Below are 23,738 nucleotides of genomic sequence, written 5' to 3'. Positions count from 1 at the left end.
TATAAACTTCTTTAAGCCTTACTAAACAGAAGCCACCTTACTAAATTTTATAAGGAATGTAATAAATAATAAGATGGAGGATGTAGCCCAAGCAACTCACAGTTTAACTGAGGAAATAAGGTATAGCACATATACATCTACAAGTGCAAAATTATTTGATACAATTTTTATATAAATTCTATTCACCTAATCAATGTCTTACAAAGCATGAGCACTCAATACATATTTGCTAAAAGAATAAAGGAAGGAAGGAGAAAATGACCATTTCCAGGCGGGATGATCATGGAAAGGTTCCTGAAAGATGAGACGTGAGCCCAGTCTGTGAGGATGGTCGAGACTTAGAAGAATGAGAAGATAAGAAACATTCCAGACAAGGAATGAAGCACAAGCATAATGTACCTCTTCGTGGCAAGTTAGATAAACATGTCCTCTGATCGCTAAAAACTAAGTTTCCATGATAAATAAATTGGGCATAACTAGACATGTGAACATACCAGAAAGTTAACAGTGTACCTCTCCAAGAGGTAATTTTGGGGCAAGAGAAAAATATATATGCTAAGAGATAGCACTGAAAAGTAAATATACCATTTGTTCTCCAAAAAATAAGCACAACTAAAACAAAGACATTGCCCCAAAAGCTTTCCCTCAATTACATTGCTATAAACTAGAACAATTAGGAGCGGAAAATGTACCATTTCCTGAAATGTCAAAGAGATATTAATGATTAGTGATCACATAGTCACGAAATACTGGTGGATGCAGATTCTTGCCTGGTGTAAAAGGTATGTGAGTTCAGTTCTGTGTGATTGCATGGGGGCAAAGGTGTTACAAATATACACAGGTCACTCACTCTGCACATAATACCTTTGCCCCAAATAACCCTCTGTACCTTTTATACAGTGAAAGAATCAGAGCTATTATTCTAGGCACTAGTCCCTAAAATACAAAGGCTTGTTTTCCCCCTTTAAACTTAAGAAAAGGCATGTGCTATTCACAGATACACATGTAAAGAATTTTTGTTATAATTTTCTTTGCTTGTTAAAAGTATTTGTGTTTTTTTTTTTTAATGAAAAGGGGCTTAATGATTATTCCATCTAAACCCTGAAAATTGTTTGCAGATACCTAAGGATGTATGATAGTATAGTGTAAAGGACAGGAGTGTTTACATATGCTCCTTAGAAATGGTAAACGGACCTATATATTACGAGATAATGAACCTATATATAAACCTAACAGCAGTAGATGAACCTATGCATAATAAGGTTTCTACATTTTGCATGACGTGGAAGCAACATTGACTACGGTAGAGTGGGTAGTTAGGGATGTATGTCACATCCCTATAGAAACCACTGGGGTGGGGGGCAGTTAAGGCAGGGGCAGGATCACTAGAATGACGGACGGAGAAGCATGCTAGATCCCTTCCCCAAGAAGCAATGATAAAACTGGACAAAATTATCAAAAACAAGCATTTCGGTACTCTGTAAATAGACCAAAGTCATACAACAAATTGAGAAGAATTTGTTTGAGATAAAGTACTGAACTCCGGTAAGATCAGTGGAAGCCTGTGGCATTTGAGCCTGGGGCTGTTCCCCTCCAGCCCGTCCCCCAGCTTCATAGTGAGGACAGGTGATGAGAGGCAGCCACCAGCCACAGCTGAAATCAGCAACATATAACAAAAATGATACATTACGACCTAGTGGGATTTATCCCAGGAATGCATTGGTTCCACATCTAAATATCGTTTAATATAATACACCATATAATAAAGTACAAAACCCACATGATCACCTCAAAAGACCCAGGAAAAGCATACAACAAAATCCAATACCTATTTATAATAAAAGCCCCTCAGTATAGGGGAATAGAAAGTTACTTCCACAATCTAATAAAGGGCACTTATGAAAATGGACAGTTAATATCATACTCAATAGTGAAAGATTGAATTTTTTTCCCTAAGATTGAGAATAAGGTAAGGATTTTCACTCTCACCTCTTCAGCATTGCACTAGAAGTTCTAGCCAGTGCAAACAGAGCATTTAAGAAGGCACACTAGTCAGAAAGAAAAAACTGAAACTTGTCTTTATTCACAGACTCGTTATCCTACATACAGAAAATCCTAAAGGATATACACACAACATGGCCAACAAGCATGTGAAAAAATGATCCACATCACTTGCCATCAGAGAAATACAAATCAAAACCACAATGAGATACTTTACACCAGTGAGAGTGACTAAAATTAACAAGACAGGAAACAACAAATGTTGGCAAAAATATAGAGAAAGGGGAACCCTCTTGCACTGTTGATGGGAATGCAAGCTGGTGCAGCCACTCTGGAAAACAGTGTGGAGGTTCCTCAAACAGTTAAAAATAGAGCTACCCTACAACCAGCAATTGCACCACTGGGTATTTACCCAAAGATACTGATGTAGTGAAATGATGGGACACCCACACCCCAATGTTCATAGCAGCAATGTCCACAATAGCCAAACTATGGAAGGAGCCACGATGTCCTTCGACAGATGACTGGATAAAGAAGATGTGGTCTATGTATACAATGGAATAGTACTCAGCCATCAGAAAGGATGAATACCTACCATTTGCTTCAACACGGGTGGAACTGGAGGGTATTATGCTGAATGAAATGAGTCAATCAGAGAAAGACAATCATCATATGGTTTCACTCATATATGGAATATAAGAAATAGTGAAAGGGACTATAAGGGAAAAGAGGGAAAGTGAGTGGGGTAAAATTAGAGAGGAAGACAAACCAGGAGAGATTGTTAACTCTGGGAAACAAACAAAGGGTTGCAGAAGGGGAGGACGTGGGAGGGTGGGGTAACTGGGTGACGGTCCTGAAGGAGGGCACTTGGTGGGATGACCACTGGGTGTTATACTAAATGCTGGCAAATTGAATTTCAATAAAACGTTTTTAAAAAGAATACACACATCTAGGAAGGACAAACATTATATGGTCTCATTCATTTGGGGAATATAAAAAAATAGTGAAAGGGAATAAAGGGGAAAGGAGAAAAAATGAGTGGGAAATATCAGAAAGGGAGATAGAACATGAGAGACTCCTAACTCTGGGAAACGAACTAGGGGTTGTGGAAGGGGAGGTGGGCAGGGGGTGGGGGTGACTGGGTGACGGGCACTGAGGGGGGCACTTGATAGGATGAGCACTGGGTGTCATTCATATGTTGGCAAATTGAACACCAATAAAAAATAAATTTATTAAAAATAAATAAATAAAAAGAATACACACACACAGAATTAAAATGAACAAGTTAGCAAGGTGTGGAATACAAGATCAATGTACACAAATGAATTCTATTTCTATATACTATCAATGAACAATCCCAAAATTAATATAATAAGTCTTAAGATAAAAATTTAGCACCTCCAAAACAAGTTTATATCTATCTACTCTGCACAAATATACACACATATGCATGCATACTCACACATGTACAATCACAGGAAAATATCAGAAATGAAATGTGTAGTAGCTATCTGTAGGCAGTGGAATTACAGCTAATTTAAAATTCTTAATATTAATCAAATTCAAATTCTTTTATTAATCAGATTTTGAATAGTGAACATCTGTGGCTTTTATAGTGAGGACACAAGTGGTAAATGTCATTTTAAATTCTTTCGCTCCTTGAATTGAAAGTATTTCACATTCTCTAGATGGTACAGTGGTTGGAAGTGTAGCTTTGGGTGGCCAACCAGGATTTGAATTAGGCCTCCGTCACTTTCTAGCCTGAAACCTCGGAAAATGGCTTACCGTCTTGGTCCCAGTTTCTTCATCTATAAAATGGCATTTATCTGAAGAATGTTATAAAGATGAACAGAAACTATGTATAAAATGGTTCGTTCAACAGCACACAGCTCAATACTCAATAAATGGTCTTTATTACTGTTGCTGTTGCTCTGTTTAGAAAGACTTAGGCTTTGCTGTGGAGAAATGACTCTTTTCTCTTGTTATTTCTGTGCTCTGACTTCTTCACACCATTAGAATAGGGAACACACTGGCCAATAAGGATTTGGTGGAGCTGGAGATAATCACAGCAGCTCCGAGCTAATGGAGCAGCTCTGCATTTGAGTCATTGGCTTGCTATGTGACATCAGCTCCTAAGGTCCCCACTTCAGTTTGCGGGCAGGGGGTATGGAGAGGTGAGTTGTGCTGCAGTCATTGCCAGAGCTGCCCCCAGTGGGAGCAGAAGCTAGGATGAATCCACAGCAAGTCTTCCCTCCTGGCCATTGGACATTTGATGCTTGTGAGACCTGGCAGTCAGAGGGCGAGGTATGGGAGGAGAAAGGAGGAGGGATTTTGAGAACCCGTAGTGCGTAGGAGTCTTAATTTAGCACCAGGCAGTCATCTCCATGTGGCTGACTGCTTGAGTCACCAGTGGAAGCCCAAGGCTCCTCAGAGGTTACAAGTCAGGAAACGACAATTTAGCCAAAGTTCTATCGTTTCCAACCCTTCTGGCATCAGCAGCCAAAACCTTCTGATAGAATTGAAATGGTTCTGTAGGTCATACAAATTTCAACAGCAACAAAGACATACACCATGTGTTTGCCAATCTTACACAAGCACAGTTCAATCTGAAAAACAGTAGATCTATGTAGATAAAATCTTAATGTTTAGGCTTAGCTTACATTTCTGTGAAATAAATAAATGTCCTCCCCCCCCTTTTTTGAGTGTGTGTGTGTGTGTGTGTGTGTGTGTGTGAGCGGAAGGAGAGCGGGCAGAGAAAAATCTTAAGCAGGTTCCACACCCAGCCTGGAGCCCAAGGGGCAGGAGGGTTCAATCTAAGGACCCTGAGATCATGACCTGAGCGGAAATAAAAAATCTGATGCTTAACCAACTGAGCCACCCAGGCATCCCTCTCATGCTTTTTTGAATAGTGAGAATTGAAGAATTATGAAGAAAAACCTTTAAAATCTGGAAGTTGAAATGTTGATGGAACATTTTAAGTACAAATATTGAAAGCGAGAAAAATAAATTTTGACTTGATGTTTAAGAGCAAAATAAATATGTTTTTTAATATTTCAAGTATCAGTCTATAAAACCAGTGTTATGATGTGTAGATGTGCTCTGGGATAAATATGACAAGACTATTATTTAACTTAGGTTATATTTGCTTAACTTGTATCCACATAGTTCCATCAAAATTAGTTGAAAAAGTAAAAAACAAAACAAATATTTTTCTACATCACGAACAAATTGGGTGGTTTTTAATTGAATAATTTTTTAACGAACTAAAATATTCACCATATATATATAATTTAAACATAATTTTAAAAAATTAAATCCTACACAGTATCAGTTTATGGGATTTGAATAAGTCTTTAGTATGTATTTTCCTCTTCATATAAAGATTTGTAACCCATCCTCTAAAGTTGCTAAGTAACATTTTTAACATTTTATAGTTTTAAGAAATTCTTTCAAATAGTTCTTTTTCCAAGAGAAAAATAGTATTCTTTAAATGGTGTTATTTAGATCTAAATGTGTATAAGTTAAAATTATATCAAACAAGAACAGCGGGCTGCTCGAGGTAACATATAAGCCAGAATCTAAGAAAGTGATCTTGTTTACTCAGAATTGACAAGATTCAGGAGGAGTGACACTTCTAACTAAACCGACAAGGGACCAGTAAGCAGAATGTCAATATATTTACTTCACTGTGGAATGTCCCTTTCTTGGGAGTGGATTATATGTCTCCATTCTCTAGGATATCCTGTTTCCCAGCATAACTCAATGGGAGACTGAATTGTTTTTTTTTTTTTTAATTTCTTTATTGGTGTTCAATTTGCCAACATATAGAATAACACCCAGTGCTCATCCCATCAAGTGCCCCCTCAGTGCCTGTCACCCAGTCACCCCCACCCCCCGCCCACCTCCCTTTCTACCACCCCTTGTTCATTTCCCAGAGTTAGGAGGGGAGACTGAATTGTTAATCAAAGGTTGTTGGGTTCTGAATCAGAATCCAAAGGTGAAAACTCCATGGTCTTAGAGACTTTTCATGAGAGTGAGGGAAAAGCCCAAAGAACTAAGTCTAAGTCTTCTGCCAGAGTCTGTCGTTCTGGTGATGGCAAAGTCACATCTACCAGATGCGATGATGGTTTACACTGGGAAGTCCAGCATTAACCTGAACAAATGCACTGACTCTCCCTTTCCCTAGTTAGATTACAAGCAATCTCCTTAAATCGCTTTTGATAGAAGGTAGATAAATGAACGTAACTTAATTATAATGTGCTCCACATGGAACACCATCCTCCTGGTACTGCACCATGACTTCTGTAGTTTGGTTTCAGCAGATTATTTTGCGCCCTTCTTTAGAAATGTTTCTACCTGAGGATGACCTTGCTTGCATTTGGCTGGATCCCACGTTTGCTTCAGAGCACACTGACACATTGACTCTTGGGACACCTTCTGATTCTGCAAGCCATTACAGGTTGATTCTAACTAGCTTCACTCTTCAATTTTTTGGAAGGTCAGTATACTGAGGTAACAAATTTGGAAAACCAGTTCTTCACTAGGTTTCCCTCCTCCTTTCACAAATCTTATTATTCCATTTTAGATACAGTTTTAAAGAGAACTTTGATTAACATTTTTCCCCATCTATAAAACCAGTCAAACAATTCTAAATGTGTTAAACTATATTCATAAATTTAATATATTATCTTTTACTCATCCTGTAGATCTGTATTTGTAATCTCCACTTTTTACCACTTTATTTTGAAAAGAAAGTCACACCTACAGAAAGAGGAAATAGTTCACCCACATACCTTTCACCTGGATTTGCCTATCAATGTTTAGCTACATTTACTTTCTCTACAATTTTTAAATAAAAAGTTAATAGGTATCATGACATGTAAACCTTCAGTGCTTCACCAAATACCAACTGAAAATGAGGACATTTTTCTATATAACCACAGGGTCACTATGTCACCCAAGAAAGTTAGCATTGATAAAGTAACCATGTCTAATAAGAAGTCCCTATTCCAGGGGTCCCTGGGTGGTTGAGTCAGTCAAGTGTCCAAGTCTTGATTTCGGCTCAGGTGGTGATCTCGGGGGTGGTGGGGTTATACCTCACGTGGAGCACTGGATCTGGTTCCATGCTCAGTGTGCAGTCTGCTTGAGATTCTCTCTCCCTCTCTCCCTCTGCCCCTCCCCCTACTTATGCACTCTCTTTAAGTCAGTAAAATCTGAAAAAAAGCAGTCCCTATTCAAATGTACCTAATTATCCCCAAAATGTCCTTTAGAATTTTTTAAAAAGATTTATTTATTTTAGAGAGAGCACGAACAGGAAGGGTGGAGGGAGAGGGAGAGAGAGAGAGAGAATCTTAAGCAGACACCATGCTGAGTGCGGAGCCCTATATCAGGCTCCACACAGGGCTTGAGCCCACGACCCCAATATCACCACCTGAACCGAAACCAAGAGTCCCACACTTAACCAACTGCACCACCCAGGCACTCCTAGAGATTTTTTTTTTTTAAGATTTTATTTATTTATTCATGATAGAGAGAGAGAGGGAGAGAGAGAGAGAGAGGCAGAGACACAGGCAGAGGTAGAAGCCGGCTCCATGCCAGGAGCCCAACACGGGACTCGATCCTGGGACTCCAGGATCATGCCCTGGGCCAAAGGCAGGTGCTAAACCGCTGAGCCACCCAGGAATCCTCTATTCGGTTGGTTTTTAAGGCCCAGGATCCAATCATAGATGATTACTTTGGTCACCACATCTCTTGGCTTGCCTCTTTAGTTTTCTGTGCTTTAGGACAATTTAGTCCCCTGCCTGTGTTTGCTTTTGTGACATTGGTATTTTTTAAAGATCCAGGCCAGTTGTCTTGTATAATGTTCCACAATCCAGATTTGTCTTATTTCTTCATGATTACATTCAGTGTAAACATTTTGGCAAGAATACTACAAATAGTATGTTCTTCCACTGACATCCATGACATGAGGAAGAATATGGTATTAGATTGTCCCATTACTGGTAATGCTCATTGTGATCACATACATGGTTAGGGGGGTGCCTGTCAGATATATCCATGAAAAAGTACCTCTCCTCCTTTTAATTAAGTGAGGCATTGAGAATATGTGAATGTTCTGCTTCCCAGCAACTTTGTACCCAGTGGTGAAAATGCCTAAGTTGATTATTACATGTGGTGGTTGCAAAATTATGCTTTCCTTCTAAATGTTTTAGCTGTCATTCGTCTGTAAAGAAGAACTTCCAGGGCGCTGGGTGACTCAGTCAGTTAAGCATCTGCCTTGGGCTCAGGTCATGATCTCGGGGTCCTGGGATGGAGCCCTGTGTCAGGTTCCCTGCTCAGTGGGGAGTCTGCTTCTCCTGCTCCCTCTGCCTCCTGTTTTGAGCTCTCTATCTCAAGTATGTACATAAAATCTGGAAGAAAAAAAAAAGAGAGAGAGAGAAGCTTTCCCTGCACTCTCCTCCACCCCTTTTTCTTTGAGAATCCCTACAGACTTGGATTCCTTTTTTAGTCACTGGTGGTACCATGTTATTCTTTTTGATACTCAAATTCTGCTAGATTTGCCGAGTAGGAGCCCTTTCGTTGCTGATTTTACAGAGTTTATTGGCATGAATGTCCTTTTGACGTGTCTCAATAGTTCAGGATTTCTGAACCAATTGGCAAGAAAACTGGGCTATCCTGCTTGGGTTACTGATCAAGATTCATCCATGAAGTTGGCAAAGGTATCCCTCAAACAACATAGGATCTTTAGGAGAAAGCTGGATACTTGGAAAAAATTAGGCTTTTTTAAAAATGAAAACATAAAGGTAAGGCAGAGAGGATTTAAACTAGATTGACAACTAACAGCTCACCAATAATTTGATGTAACCATATGTAAAGAAGTATATGAATTCAGCAAATTCCATCCCAGAGAATACTACTAGAAGAGTGATTATTTTTCTATCTGGCAAGCCAAACTTCTGACACTTTCAACTCTACCTCACAGCGGGTCCCTAAGAAGCAGTATTGTCTTTTTGGGGAGATGCCTTTACCTTTCTGAACAGTTGGGCAAAGAGTCTATTTGCAGATGTTCCATAGAACCAGGAAAGTACCTAATGTCATCCAGTTCCTGAATCTTTTTTTTTTTTTTTTAAGATCTATTTATTTGAGAGAGAGAGAGAGAGAGAGAGAGAGGATCCCAAGCAGACTCTGCATGGAGCCCAACTCAGGGCTCAATCTCACAACCCTCAGATCAGGGCCTGATCCTAAATGAAGTCAGACGTTCAACAGACCACGCTACCCAGGAACCCCTAGGTCCTGAATTTCTAACGAGCCAGTAGCCTGAGGATTTTCCAAATCAACCCACTTTAGAATCAAGTTTATTTTTGGACAGGCTTCAAAGATTGGTAGATTATAGGGCTTCTCCAAATTTCAGAGTACAAGTGGGAGAACTTGGGCCACCTGGTCAGTCTAAGTCCTCAAGAATCTTTCTGACAAATGAAACCACAACTCCAAGGAGACTCTGAATTCAACCAAACACTAGTCTTCCAGAAAAGGTGCCATATACCAGTGTTGGGCATGGACTCCCAGCTCACCAATACTGTCATAGCATCAATACTGATGATTTCCAGGTCAGATATGTCTTATAGTATGCTTCTATAAGACTTATCAAAACTTATCTTTTTACTTTTAAATATATACTTAATTTTTCCCCTTAAGTCATATATGAATAATTTACCTGTGTTGTTTGCAGCTCCTTAACTGTAATTTTTAAGGACAATATTTAATAGCTCTTAAATGCATGATCTAACTAAACAAAAATTAATTTCTGAGGTATCTTAAATCCATGACAATTTAAGTGATCAAAAGTATGACTGTAAGAACAATAACATTGGACACACACTGGTTGCTTCCCCAGCATCCATGTTTTCCTTGCTTCTTTCCAACAGCCTTGGATGTTTTGGAGGGGGCAGGACCCACATGGTTCTGAGGAACCTGACTCCACTTTTGTGGCTCCAGTGAATAATCAGTAATCAGCATGTAACCTAAGCCATTCATTTAGAACGAATCTCGGGACTCGTCTGGGAATGTTGGGACACAGGTGTTTTTTTTCTTTCTAGATATGAACAAAGATTCCGGTGACCCCAGGAGTAGCTGGCAGTTACTTTTGGTTCCTGGAGCATTATTCATTAATTTGTTTATTCAGCAAACATTTATTAACGTCTACCGTGTTTAGATACCAAAATATGAAATTGAGTATAAAATAGGATGTTAAGATATTTATTTTCTAATGGAAGAAACAGAGAGGGGTATTGGGAGAGAGAGCAAATATTCACAAAGACTTAAAGAACAAATTCTTGGTATGGATCAGATTAGCTGCTTCCTCTGAGCTGGAAGTAGTTGTATCTGGCATCGTTCTTATAGAGTTGCTACCATTATTAGTCTGCTCTGAACTATACAATTAACTGTGCTTTTACTAAAATTCCTTACAGTAACCCGATTGCAAAAGGGAGGGTTGCAGGTCTCCTCAATCCTCAATCACTGGCTAGTGTCCTAATCCAAAGTAGAATCTTAACTTGAAACCAGTCTTCTGGTTACATATAAATATTTGGACAGAAATGTCAATAGCATCATCTTTCATTGCTAAAGAGGCAAATAAGTCACATTGAATATGCATTAAATACTGTATTGAATAGGTCTTAAATATTATCTAGAGACAAGAGACAATAGCACTTTGGGTTCTTAAAAGATGTCTTTTATGGTATGTATCCCTCTGTGAACAACTTAGATATAAATGCACACCCACCATTAATTACCACAGTACCAATAATATCTGTCCCATCTGAGTAATTATCCAGGGAATATGTAAAATACCAGACAATCTAGAGCAGGTGTTCTCAACAGGTAGGTCTGGTGGGAGGAATACCTTCCCAGGGCGTCTTATTAGAATCACCTGGATAGTTTTTCCCAAATAAACACACCTACACCTCATCCTGGGGTTTCCACCTGGGCCACTCCCAGAAAAGCACTGGAGCAGTACGTCCCTCTTCCCCAATGGATGTGTTCTTTTTCTCACTTGTAAAGGGTGGGGCAAAAAAGTCGAAGCTTGGTCTAGTGAGCTGCAGTACGGAGAGAGGACTCTGAAACAACACACTGGGGAGATAAACAGCAAATTGTCCCACTGATGGCTGATAACCAGAATCATTAAGTCGTTGTACGCATGTCATATATGTGCAAAAGCTTTGGTCACTGAATTTTCTAATATTGGCCAAGGATAGGACAAAACTCTTCATTATATTTTACAAATCTGGTCTAATATAGAATTTATGGGCCAGGTATCACTCCTGGAGGGAGGAGGTAGGAGGGCTCCTACCAAACGGCTTCTTGTTGCCAAGGAAAATGTAAAGACCTTTGCCTGGGTCAAATGTAAAACTCACCCCCCAACGAAAAGTATTATCTTACTACAGGAGATACCTGGATCTACACAGGTGACTCAATCGGAAGCGGTGGGTAGCTAGCTAGACTAATATAAGTATTGGTTGCCTAAAAGTGTTTCAGCCTAAGCTTTGGAAATGTGGGAGGTAGATAAGGTGGCATGTTCCATGGGAGTTGGAGAGGACAGCAAAAAGGGAGCAAGGATTGTTAATAAAAGTCCTTACAACGTTTCCTCTTGACCCCAGTGATTTCTACATTACACTCAGAGAATGCGAGGAAATAGTAAATTACACGGAAGAATGGCTTTCATATACCTTGCCAATCTCAAATGTGTTGAAAATAATTCCCTCTCCCTATTTCCTTGCTGAAAACGGATTTAGGCTTCAGTTTAGCCTTGTATTCAATTATAAATTAGCTTCTTAGGGCATAACGTTGAGAGAGAGAGGTCTCAGGGTGTGCTCTCCCACAGATGTCCTAACATTTCAGAGTTACGGTGTCGTTCTTATTTTGTACATGCTCCTGCTACATAGCTGTAGTGGGACTTAAAACCATTAAGGATTTAAAAGCAAACCCACCTTTTAAAAATCAACCCTCAGATGATCCAGATGGGTATTAAAAATTGGGGCTATGCTTAAAAAAAAAAATCTACCGTGCGCGCGAGACCTTTTGAAGGTCCTCACACCTAAAAAATTGTAATAATACTTAAAAAAAAAATGCTGAAAGCGTGTCAAGGCGGTAGCTTGCCAAGTTCCCCGAGTCACAGGGAGCACAAGGACTCAAAATGTTAGAGTCAGGCAGAGAGATGTTATTTAGCAGATAAACGATCCCCAAAAGATGAAGGCTGGGGGAGGGGGCCGCAGAGGGACTCCTGCTGAACTGCCGTGGAAAACACTTCCAAAGAGGGTTAGAGCTCAGAGGGGGCAGTGAGGCCAGGGGCGCCCCCAGCAGCGCCCCCTCCCAGCAGCGCCCCCTCCGAGCCCCGGGGCCGCGCGTCCCACCGCAGCGCCGAGCGCCCAGCACCCCGCGGGGGCGCTCGCCCGGCCCCGGCCCCCGCCCCCGCCCCGGCCCCGGCCTCCACCCCGGCGCCCCGGCCCCGGCCCCGGCCCCGGCCCCGCCTCCCGAGCCGGCGCCTCCCTTCTCGGGCCAGCCCGCCAGCGCACCCGTCCCCGCGAAGTTGCGGTGGGAGCGACGCCGCCGCGGCTCCCCGAAGTCGGCCGGGCGGGCGGGCAGGGCTGGAGGAGCCCGTCTCGGGGGAGCCTCCCGCCTCCCGGGACACGCTCCCGCGGCCGGGGCGGAGGCCGGCAGGGCAGGCGGCGGTCGGGAGTCGGCCTCGGGCCCGGGAGAAGGAGCGACGCCTCGGCCGGGCCTCTCACGCGGGCCCCGCACGCTCCGGCCGCCCGGGCGCACCTCGCCCCCGCGCCTCCGCGCCTCCGCGCCTCCGCCCCACGGCCCCGCCCGCTCCTACCCTAAGCCGCAGGCCCCGAGGTTAGGACCGCGCGGGAGCCGCCGGGAGAGGGAGGCGGCGGCGGAGCAGCTGGGCGTGGCCTCCCCGGGAGGCGGCCCCGGGGGCGGGGGAAACGCGCAACCGTCGCCTCCGGCCGCTGATTGGCCGGGCCGCCTGCGCGGAGCCCGCAAGCGTCTCCGCCCGGCCCCGCCGCTCCTCCTCCTCCCCCAGCCGCGGGGTCCGCACCGGCTCGCGAGGGAACCGCTCGGGCGCCGCCGCCCCAGCCCAGAGCGGACGACGGGAGAGAGGGAGGAGGAAGGAGAACTCGCTCGCTCGCTCGCTCCCACCCGCGCTCGGGCTCCCAGGCCGGCGCGGAGCCCAGGGGGAGGAGCCGCCGCGGGCACGCCCCGCCTCCGGCCCGAGAAGACGACGCCGGCGACCCCGCCGGCCGGCCGCCGCCCCCCTCGCCGGCCGAGACCCGCCCCCGGCCCCGGCCCCGGCCCCGGCCCTCCCCGGCGGCATGGAGGGGCCCCGCTCCTGACGGCCGCGCCGCCGCCTCGGCCCCCGCCCCCCCGCCCGGCCCCGCCCGCCTGCCCGCCCCCGCTCGCATGTCCGCGCCGCCGTAGCCGAGGATGCTGAGGATGAAGCTGCCGCTGAAGCCGACGCACCCCGTGGAGCCGCCGCCCGAGGCGGAGGAGCCCGAGGCAGACGCACGGCCGGGCGCAAAGGCGCCGCCGCGCCGCCGCCGAGACTGCCGCCCCCCGCCGCCGCCGCCGCCCGCGGGCCCGCCGCGGGGCCCCCCGCCGCCGCCGCCGCCCCCGCCGCCGCCCCGGGGGCTCGGGCCGCCTGTTGCTGGCGGAGCAGCGGCGGGGGCGGGCATGCCGGGCGGCGGCGGCGGCGGCGGCGGGCCCGCGGCGGCGCTGCGCGAGCAGGAACGAGTGTACGAGTGGTTCGGGCTGGTGCTGGGCTCGGCGCAGCGCCTGGAGTTCATGTGCGGGCTGCTGGACCTGTGCAACCCGCTGGAGCTGCGGTTCCTCGGCTCGTGCCTGGAGGACCTGGCGCGCAAGGACTACCACTACCTGCGCGACTCGGAGGCCAAGGCCAACGGCCTCTCGGACCCGGGGCCGCTGGCCGACTTCCGAGAGCCGGCCGTGCGCTCGCGCCTCATCGTCTACCTGGCGCTGCTGGGCTCGGAGAACCGTGAGGCCGCCGGCCGCCTGCACCGCCTCCTGCCCCAGGTGGACTCGGTGCTCAAGAGCCTGCGCGCGGCTCGGGGTGAGGGTTCGCGGGGAGGCGCGGAGGACGAGCCCGGCGAGCGCGGGGAGGACGGCGAAGGCGAGGAGGACGCGGAGAAGGACGGGTCCGGCCCGGAAGGCAGCGGCGCCGAGCCCCGGCCGGGCGGCGGGCTGGGCTTCAGGGCCCAGGAGGAACTGCTGCTGCTCTTCACCATGGCTTCGCTGCACCCGGCGTTCTCCTTCCACCAGCGGGTCACCCTGAGGGAGCACCTGGAGAGGCTCCGCACTGCGCTCCGCGGGGGCCCCGAGGACGCGGAGGTGGAGGTGGAGCCGAGCAACTTTGCCAGCCCCGGGGCCCAGGTAAGGCGCGCGAGCCTCCCAGCACCCGCGCTGCGGTCACCGCCCCGGCGGCCTCCCTGGCCTGCCTTTCGGACGCCTCTTGGCCGAGCCGCAGCCCGGCGCAGGTGGCTTCGAATCCCCACCCCACGGCTCCCAGCCCCGTAACACTCATTTTCGTTGTGTTGGGCGGTTCGGTTCCACTCTTCCAACCCTTACGCCGCACCCGCCCCCCCCCCCCCACCCGTGCACACTCAGGCACCCGCCATAACAGAATGCTCTAGAAGTCTCTTCCGTGCCGGAGTTGCCACGGAAAACATGGAGCTCCCAGCCTGGTCTCCGTCTCGGAGGAAGGGTCTCGGGACATTTTTGGCTTGGAGCATCTCTCGCCCTAGGTGGTGGGAGAGGCGAAGCGCTCGAGGTGACTGTGTTGGCCTCAGCCTGGCCCCGGGCAGCGCCTCCTCTTTCTCGCCATCTGGCGCTCTGGTTACAGTTTTCAAGCTCTGCCTTAAGCCCGCGCGGAGGTGTCCTGAAGGTGCGCTCCCGGCCGCTGCCCTGGTCTTCGGCACAAAGGGGCTGGGTGGGCCTTTTTTGCTCAGTGAAGGCCTGAGTTTTATTAAGAGGCTCGTTAGGGCTGCTGGCTCTTGCTGCAAGCGTGTTGTTCCCAGAGAAAACCTGACGTGCAGACCTGCGGACTGACTCAAGCTAGAGGAGCAGTAGCGCAGGTTGTCTGGGTCGAGAGCGGGCTGCTTACGTCTTTTACCACTGGCATAACTTATTTTCTGTGGGACTAGAGTCTTGCCTGCAGATTTGAGTCCGGGGGTATTTGCTGGGCTTTTAGTAGTAGGCATAAGTGTTGTTTTGTAAAAGTTGTTAAACACCAAAGTGTAGGAGACAAGAATCCAGTTGAGTCACTTGTCTCCAACATTAAAGAAGGTGAAATTTTATAGAGCCCCGAAAGCAGTTTAATAATAATCTAGGCCCAAATAAAGTCCTTCATTGTAAGAATTTAATGGAGGAGAGGAGAGTAGGTTTCGGTTAGAGTAAAAACTAGCTACAGTAAGTTTGTTTTCGTTGTTTACGGTCACTTGAAAGGTAGTAGTTTGGTTGCCATGCTTTTCAATTCAGGTGATCTCCAGGATGATCTATTGGAAAGGGGGATTTCCCTCCCCCCCCCCCCTTACTTTCTTGAAAGTTAATTCAACTTATGTATCTGCTGTCATTCAATACTCTGGAACTAAAACTGGGCATTGTATTTCTCTGAGGGCTGTGTGGACTCAATACCCACCCATTGAATCCAGGAATGTGGGGGCTGGAAGGGATTTAGCGATAATCGAGGCTGAGCCCCTTCCTTTTGAAAAGGAGGCTTCTGTGAAGTGACTTAACTCACATTTTAGGAAATATTTTATCAGACTGCAGTGTAGTAATGCTAGTAACCCAGTATTTTCCTGGTGAGCTTCAGATTTTCTAGTGTGTATCTACTACGAATATGCAGCTGTGCATACTGTTGGTAAAAGCCCCTTTCCACTGTTAGCCTAGTCACTGAACTAATTCCAAAAAGTCCTGTAAGCACACACTGCTGTTATTTTTGGAGAAGAAAGCTTGAAATCAGGAGCAATACATGTCTTTTTTTTTTTTTAAATTCTCATATACTGTAAAGACGACCTTAGAGCGTAGATATATGAAAATGTCCCACTGTGGAACGGTTGTATCATTCCATTCATATCATTCCAACAAGGCTAACCGATTTCTAAGTTTAACTGCGAGGAGTTTTTTTTTCTCCTTTAAGTCGTACTTGTAAAGAGAGGGTCGGAAGGCGACTAGAGAAAAGGAGAGATGCGTGCAAACTAGAGTAATGAGGTTTTTATCTTGACTGCCGTGTGTGGCTTTTCCTGGCAACGGGGGCGGGTGAGGCTGGGCGTCCTGCCGTTGCCCTCAGCGCCCCGTCACTTCTCGGGCAGTGCCCTGTGCCGGCGGGTAAATCCTAGGGGACACGCGTACTACAGGTGACGCTGACGGCTATTTTTAGACCCTGGTGGCGTGATGAACTTTTCCGGTGTAGCTCGGGGTTACCGGCACCCATCGTTCAGGTCTCCGGAAACTGCTGTGGCTCCAACTGCAGCGGCTGCTGCTGGCGCGGACTCCGAGGCCCTCAGCGGTCGCTCGTTCGGGCCCTGAGGACATTTCCGCGGATCTTGCTGCTCCCGAGCTGTCACTCCCAAGGCGGCTGATGGGGGTGGGTGGATTCGCATCTCGATTCGCCGCAGCCCGGACCAGCTGGTCCTCGGCCTTCCGCCGCCGGTGCGCTCCGCTCCCGGCGGGGCAGGGCCCACCCCCGGGTCTGCAGGGAGGCGCCGAGTCTGGCACGTCCCAGGGCCCCCCCTCCCCGCCCCGGTCACGCGTCGCCGCGCACAGGCAGAGCGTTCGGGGACCCGTCCCTCGGGGCTCCCCCCGCCCCTCCCCTTCCCCCTCCCCTTCCCCTTCCCCCTCCCCTTCCCCTCCCCTTCCCCCTCCCCGCAAGATGGCGGCCGCGGCCGCCCACGTGACTGGCTCGCAGGTCCCGCCCCCGGGTGGGCGGGGCCGAGGGCGGGGCCCCGCCTCCGGGGCTCCCTGCGGCCCCCGCGGGCCGGGCGCGCACCACGTGGGGGGAGGCCCGGGCCGGCCGCGGGGCTCGTGCGCGGCCTCCGCCTGCCCCGGAAGTGACCTCTCGGGCCCCGCGTGTGGCTGCCGCCCAGGAGCCCCTGTGCTTGTCGCTGCCCTGGCCGGTACGAGACGCGTGGAGCGGAACGCCGCCTCTGCCTGCGGCGTGAGCGTAGGCCCCGCCGCCCGCCCCGCCCGCCCGCCCCGCCCGCCCCGCCGCCCGCGCGCCGAAGGCTTCCCCGGCGCCCGCAGCGCCTCTGCACACCCGCCGCTGGTGTGTACTGATGAGGTCATTTTAGAAAAATGAAGGTTCGAGTCGAACTTTACGTTGAGAAGTAATATTTTCGAGTTTCTTATGCGAGTCGGATGATACGGTGTGGTTCGGAGCAGATGTGACATCGATGACCACAAGCATCGCCTCGTGGAGGCTTGTGCACGAGGTTCCTGGTCTGCAGCCGCCACCGCATCCAGCCCGCGCGGAGCGCCCGCGCCGCCCTGAGGTGGCGGTTCTGGAGGTCGCCCGCGTAACGGAGCTGCGGCCGCATGTGTGGGGTAGCCCAAGGCGGCTGGTTTTAAAGAACGTGTCCCTTTGCCTTGGGAACCCAAACCAAGTGGCACGTTAGCAACCGCAACAACAAAACTGAGTACAGATGCTAGTTTTGTTGTTTCTTTGAAAAGAGAAAGCCAAGCTTCCTATCTTTGCGTGCTTGAAGACACTAGCTGTCCAAGGAAATGGGTATTCTAATTTTGGAGATTTAACCCCCAATTAGCAACGCAAAGGCAGAAAAACCTAAAATGCATAGATTCTCGTTGTATGTTTTTCAACAGTGGTTAATACTGTTGGTATGGCGGCGCCTGTCTCTGGAGGTTGTGTCTTCAGCATCCTCAAAACTTAGTTGCTTGGCAAATAGCTGAATAAAACATAGAGACTGAAAACGTTAGGTAGTACTTAGTGTAGTAGGTAGTACTTAGGGTTATTTGAACTCAAAAAAACGTGCTTGAACTCAAAAGTGGCCATTGTCTTTACAAAATCAGTGGAAATAACTCAAAAAGAAGACTTTGCAAAATTGTTACTTTCTCATAGCATAAGTTTATATGGTCCTGGATGGAGCAAGTATCTCAACGCATTTTAATAGTACAGATAACTGTACTGATCCTGTTGGGGGCCTGGAAAAGAGAACTCTTCAGAAATGAGTTTTAACGTAAATGCTCCTATTCTAAGATAATTTGAATATGTATGTGACAACCTTAATTCTAGTGAGAGCACAGGCTTGAGAGGGGAGAGGTCAGTGGTCAGGATTTCTCTTATTCTATTAGGCACTAAAAAGATGATTTCTAAAAGTGATTAAAAAAAAATAGCTCTAATCTCCCAGGTAATAAATACCTTGATTTAATTGTTGGCCACCACAGGGAGGTTTTAAACTGAACAGTTAACACTGGAGTAGTGAGTGCTGAGGCAGCTTTCCTTCCTCATACCATGGGGATAAGAACAATATTTATGTGAGATTGTTAGGATTAAATGAATGAGTACTTGTAGGATAATGTCTGGCACATGATCTTTAATAAATGTTAGCAATTATAAGTAAAAGTTAAGTCTTGTTTGGAAGGTGGTGGTAGAAGAATCAGTGGGGAGCAGAGCCATACCTATCTTACGAGAAATTTTCTGTTGGTTTGGCTGCAGCGAAGTATAAAAGCAGTTCAGTTAAAAAATGCCATTTGGAAGAGGCTTTTAGAATATCAGGAATTGGGGATTGTTTTAGTAGCAAATGGGAGCTACTGGTATCCTCCTCCAGTTACTTATATTTTTTTGTGTAGTGATTTTTCTCAGGTAAGAACTCAGGGAAGGTCTTACTCAGATCATAATAGGAGGCGAGGGTGGTGGAGATGGAGAGGAAGAAGCTTCCAGCGTGTTAACTATGTGATATGTATATACGTCTTTTGTTTTTACTACCTTTTGTGATTTTTGGAGGAGGGGAGGGGACAGGAAGTGTGTTGAAGAGTGACAGCCTGTTTAGCGCTGGAGTTGGCTTACATTGCTGCTCTGCCACTTGCTCTTTGACATTAACCAGGCTATTTAAATCCCTGAGCCTCAATCTTATCTGCAAAATGGGGATGACTCTCTTTTGAGGTCGTGGTGATTGAATTAACAGATAAGATATAAAATAATTCACATACTGTCTTGAGCATGAATTTTCTGTTGAGGAAGATGGTCAATGCATTTTTCTTTTCCACTAAGATATAGCCATCCACATTGTGGTATCAGTTGTTTTCAGGAATGGGCTTTTTTTTTTTTTCCTTGCCTACTTAAAAGCCCATGCTCATGATGTAGTATTTTCCATGCTGTTCTCTTTTACCATATCTCTAGCTCATTTGGTGTTTAGGAAGGATGGGTAATTGGAAAGATCGTGTTTGAGACATTAATTTGGGGCAGTTATTTTTAATTAAAAAGAATTATTTATTTTAGAGAGCACAAGGGGTGGGAGGAGGGAGAGGGAGAGAATCTCAAGCATACTCTGCACTGAGTGTGGAGCCAGACTCCAGGCTTGATCCCACGACCCTGAGATCATGACCTGAGCTGAAAGCAGGAGTCACACCCTTAACCAGCTGAGCCAGCCAGGACCCCTGGGGCATTTATTTTTAATATTTACATTGTGAAGATCTGGTATGCTGCATATAAAAACAAAGGAAGCATTTCTCTGGGTCACAAATTATTAAAATACATATTCTCTCCATAATGGGCATAGGAATAGGAATGGAGACTATACATCTTATGAATTTGGAATATCATTAACTCCCATGCAGCCATAATCTACTTAAATCTTTATCCAGTTTTCACATTTAGTTAGGAAACTTTTCTATAATTTAAAACTGTTTTGTGGTTAAGTTATATGGCTTTTTGTTACTTCAGAGCACTTCCTGTAATTCATGCACAATAAAGGAACATTTTATGTTTTTTTTGATAGAAGCTATTAGGGATGCCTGGGTGGCTCATGGCATAATCCCAGGGTCTGGGATCGAGTTCCGCATAGGGCTCTCTGCGAGGAACCTGCTTCTCCCTCTGCCTCTGCCTCTGTCTCTCTTTTTCTGTGTCTCTCATGAATAAATAAATAAAATCTTTTTTTAAAAAAATAGAAGCAAAAAAAAAAATAGAAGCTTACTAAATTGGCCAATTTTTAAGATTATTTTTGTCTTTCCTTGAGAAGCATTCAGCTAAATTTTTTAAAGAGAGGAGCAAAAAAGACATGCACTACCCTGGAAGCAGACTGAGATTTGCTTTTATTGACTTTTTTTTTTTTTTTTTTCCATTATGGAGGACTGAGTAACAGCACTCCTTTTACTCACAGAGAATGCTTTGTCACAAAGCCTCCTTCATGCAGTCTATGTACACAGTCACTCTAGAAGGGAAATGCCTATTGGTGTGTTGATGTTACAGGTGGCAGGGCTGCTGGGCACTTGTAGGCCATTTCCCTTCTGTCCTTCCTATGCTCCAGGGGACATTTGGCCTTGAATTCCTTTCTAAATGTCTTGGCTTGGCTCCTTAGAACTGTTTTATGCTTATTCAAGGAATAATTTATTTGAGGTCAGATTTAGGTTTTAAAGAGGTCACTTTGGCAAGTTGTTTTTAGTCTTTACAAGTTCCAGGCTGCTCAGTAAAAAAAATAGGGGGGGGGGGGGCGGGATAGCACCATCATTTCCTGCATACAACTGCTGTGAGGGGGGGTCCCTGGGTGGCTCTAAACGGTGGTTTAGTGCCTGCCGTTCGCCCAGGGCATGATTCTGGAGTCCTGGGATCGAGTCAGTCCCACATCGGGCTCCCTACATGGAGCCTGCTTCTCTCTCTGCCCGTGTCTCTGCCCCCCCCCACCCCCCGCCCCTCTGTGTCTCTCATGAATAAAAAAAAAAAAAAAACCCTGCTGTGAGGGTGAGCTGGATCACCTGTATGAAAATGCTTGGGAAACGAGTAAGATGTATATATCTGTTGATCTGTCGATTGTTCAAAGAGGCAATAGCAGGGTTTGGTTGCAGTGGATGAGCAGAAATGCAAAAGTTGGAAGAGCTGGTAGGGGTTGGCTTACAGAGAGCCTGGGGAAAGGGAGTAGGTGGTCAACAGGTTGCAATGAAATTGAAAATTTGTGTGTGTGTGTGCTGGTGGTGTGTCTTTCTGCAATATCCGCTGTCACTTTTCATGTGAATGAAAAGCATGAATCCTGGATTAAAAAAAAAATCTTCCGGTCTAATCCAATTCTCTCTGAGGTACCATTATACTTCTTATCACTCTGATTTGCTTGATAACCTTAATCCTCTCTTTCCCTCATCCTTGCTGTCACCATTTTCTTCTGGGACTTTATTCGTAACGGATTCTGCTGCTTTCAGCCTTCCTACTACCAGCCTTCCCACTTCCTAAAGCAGTGGTTAATCACATCACATACTTAGAGTGACTGATGGAGCCTGGCCTCCAATAGGTCTTTTATTTTATTTTATTTTTTTGATTTTATTTGTTTATTTAACATAAAGAGCACAAGCAGGGGGAGCGGCAGAGGGGAGGGAGAAGCAGGCTCTCTAGCCTGCTCAGCAGAGAGCTGATGCAGGGCTGGATCCCGGGACCCCTGAGATCACAACCAGGGCAGAAGACAGACACTTGACCAACTGAGCCACCCAGGTGCCCCTCCAGAGGTCTTTGGACTCAAATCCCTGTCTCACTTTCTTCATAGATCCCATCTTCCACTCAAAGCTGGCCTATGCCATTACCTCCTGCATGATGTTTTCTAGAATTGTACCGGTGACTGTCTTCTCATAAGATTCTTTGCGGCTTCTGAATTCCAACAGCATGTATATTCTCTGCTGTAATTTTGGTACTTCTGTGATTTTTTTGTTTTAATTTTTCTTTGAAATAGTCTTATGAAATTGACCTTCCCTGCACATTTTAAGTTCCTCAAAGGCTTAAGCATCGTGTCTTTTTTTTTAGTCGGCATTGCATATACCCTAAAGCTCACTCAAAATTTCTTATGTTTATTAGGCTTTTTAGATACAGCTCTAAACACCACCAATATGATAAGCTACCTGAAGACAAAGTACATCAAGAAGTGGGGTTTTTTTTTTTTTTTTTGGTCTTGTTTGAATTTTATTTCTCAGCTACTTTTTAGCAATGTTTGCAGCTCTGTCGTCTAGGCCCAATAGTTTTGGAAATAATGAAAGGAATTGCTTCTTTAGGTAAAAGCATGAAGCAGTATAGATTTGAACTGAATCTTCAATAAGTGAATGCTGAATAGTTGTATTTATTAAATATTCTTTCAAAATCAGACCTTTTATAGTCCACATTAAGCTTTTGTGTGTGTGTGTGTGTGTGTGTGTAGTTATGTAAATTGAGGCACACCTAATGATGATGGTCTTGATAGGGTGGAAAAAAATCATAATTTACAAGCTATTTTCTCATTTGAATAGTTGTTTGTAGTTTGCTGGTGTTGGTCTCCAATTTATGATTTGTTTGAGGAGCAGTGAGAGATCTGTAGTTGAGATAGTATCTTGCTTAGGTCAGAAGGTTAAAAACTTCCTTTGGTCACTGAAGTGAGCCATCTACAATCTAAGAATTGGGGAATTTTTATGTTTCTTGATAGGAATCTCTAAGTTGGGATGGCTAAGAAACCTGACTTTTCCCCCAGTATAATTGTTTTTCGGAGGAGGAGGGTGTCAAATGATTAAATGCACTTGTGGTCCTAGAAGCAACAACGGGTCATGTGTGTTTGGCGAGTACTTCTTGAGAAAGAGGCCGTCACACTTAGGGAGAGGTTGCCTAATGCAAGAGCAGTATTGGGTGGTTTTGTTAGTTTGGAGGAGGTGCTTGTTCTACCAGGTGGCATTAAACACGAGTCCTAATGCAGTGTTTCTCAACACTGTCCTATTTACCAACCTATAGATCACTCACTGTCAAAGATCCTCTTTAAACTCTGTAAGCTTCCATGTCTGCATGGTTCCAGGAACATTTCCCCACCGGAGCTGAAGGCGGTGGCTCTGCTGCAGGAGCTGGAGGCCCCTGCAGTGCCATGGGCTGCAGGGTTCTGTGCCCAGGTCTCGCTTGCTCCCTACCATGGACCCCATGAGTCCCCTCCCTCTCATCTGCTGTCCGGTGGGGCAGTGAAGGAGAGGCAGTTAGAAGGTATCCGTGGCCTGGGGAGGAGAGCACATCCTCTCTAGATCCTCTGATGCTCGGGCTCAGGGGTGTGTTCTTCTCACCTCACCTAGATCATCTGGTAAAGTGAGGATTTAAAGATTTGAGGGCTGCTAGCCCAGGGACATAGCAATTCCTGGTTTAGCGTCCTAGCTAGGGTACAAGAGGAGATCTTTTCCCATCTGTAGTAGGAAAGCAGAAGTTTGGTTGGTAAACACAGATGCCCGTGCTAAAGAAGGGGGATCCTAGCTTCTGCTTAAGCTGTGACCATTACCCCCTCTGCCTTCCATACCATTGTAGTTTGTGGCCCAATACAGTTTATGGTTCTCACCCGTCCGCTACCGATGCCAACTAGAGATGTGCACTACGCACGTTGAAAGCAGAAATATGAAGGGAGTTTTACAAGGAGAACCTCAAGGCCAGTGACATTTTTCTGGGATGAAAACTACTGCCCTCCTCCCCAGTAGACTTCCACATCAGCATTCTTATGCCAGATGGTCCCTGA

General features: G+C 46.3%; 1 protein-coding gene and 1 long non-coding RNA gene across 7 annotated transcripts in view; one reads left to right on the top strand and one right to left on the bottom strand.

Moving 5' to 3' along the window:
- Positions 1-12,971, bottom strand: part of LOC118352761 (uncharacterized) — a 33,629-nt gene extending 20,658 nt beyond the window's left edge. Inside the window, exon 1 of the long non-coding RNA XR_004810433.2 lies at positions 12,878-12,971. This is a non-coding gene — a long non-coding RNA (uncharacterized LOC118352761). The remainder of the gene's footprint in view (positions 1-12,877) is intronic.
- Positions 12,972-13,473: 502 nt separating this feature from the next.
- Positions 13,474-23,738, top strand: part of ZCCHC2 (zinc finger CCHC-type containing 2) — a 63,641-nt gene continuing 53,376 nt past the window's right edge. For all 6 annotated transcript variants that reach the window (XR_007411905.1, XR_007411904.1, XR_007411903.1 and 3 more), the window contains exon 1: positions 13,474-14,451. Coding sequence is in view for 2 of the 6 variants with exons in the window: in XM_049112265.1 (XP_048968222.1) it covers positions 13,489-14,451 (963 nt within the window). In the remaining 4 variants the exon portion in view is untranslated. The remainder of the gene's footprint in view (positions 14,452-23,738) is intronic.

This window comes from Canis lupus, chromosome 1 (assembly GCF_003254725.2).
Source record: "Canis lupus dingo isolate Sandy chromosome 1, ASM325472v2, whole genome shotgun sequence".
NCBI classification, from domain to species: Eukaryota; Metazoa; Chordata; class Mammalia; order Carnivora; family Canidae; genus Canis; species Canis lupus.
Note: the sequence above shows the minus strand (reverse complement) of the source record. Positions and strands in the feature narration are given on the sequence as shown.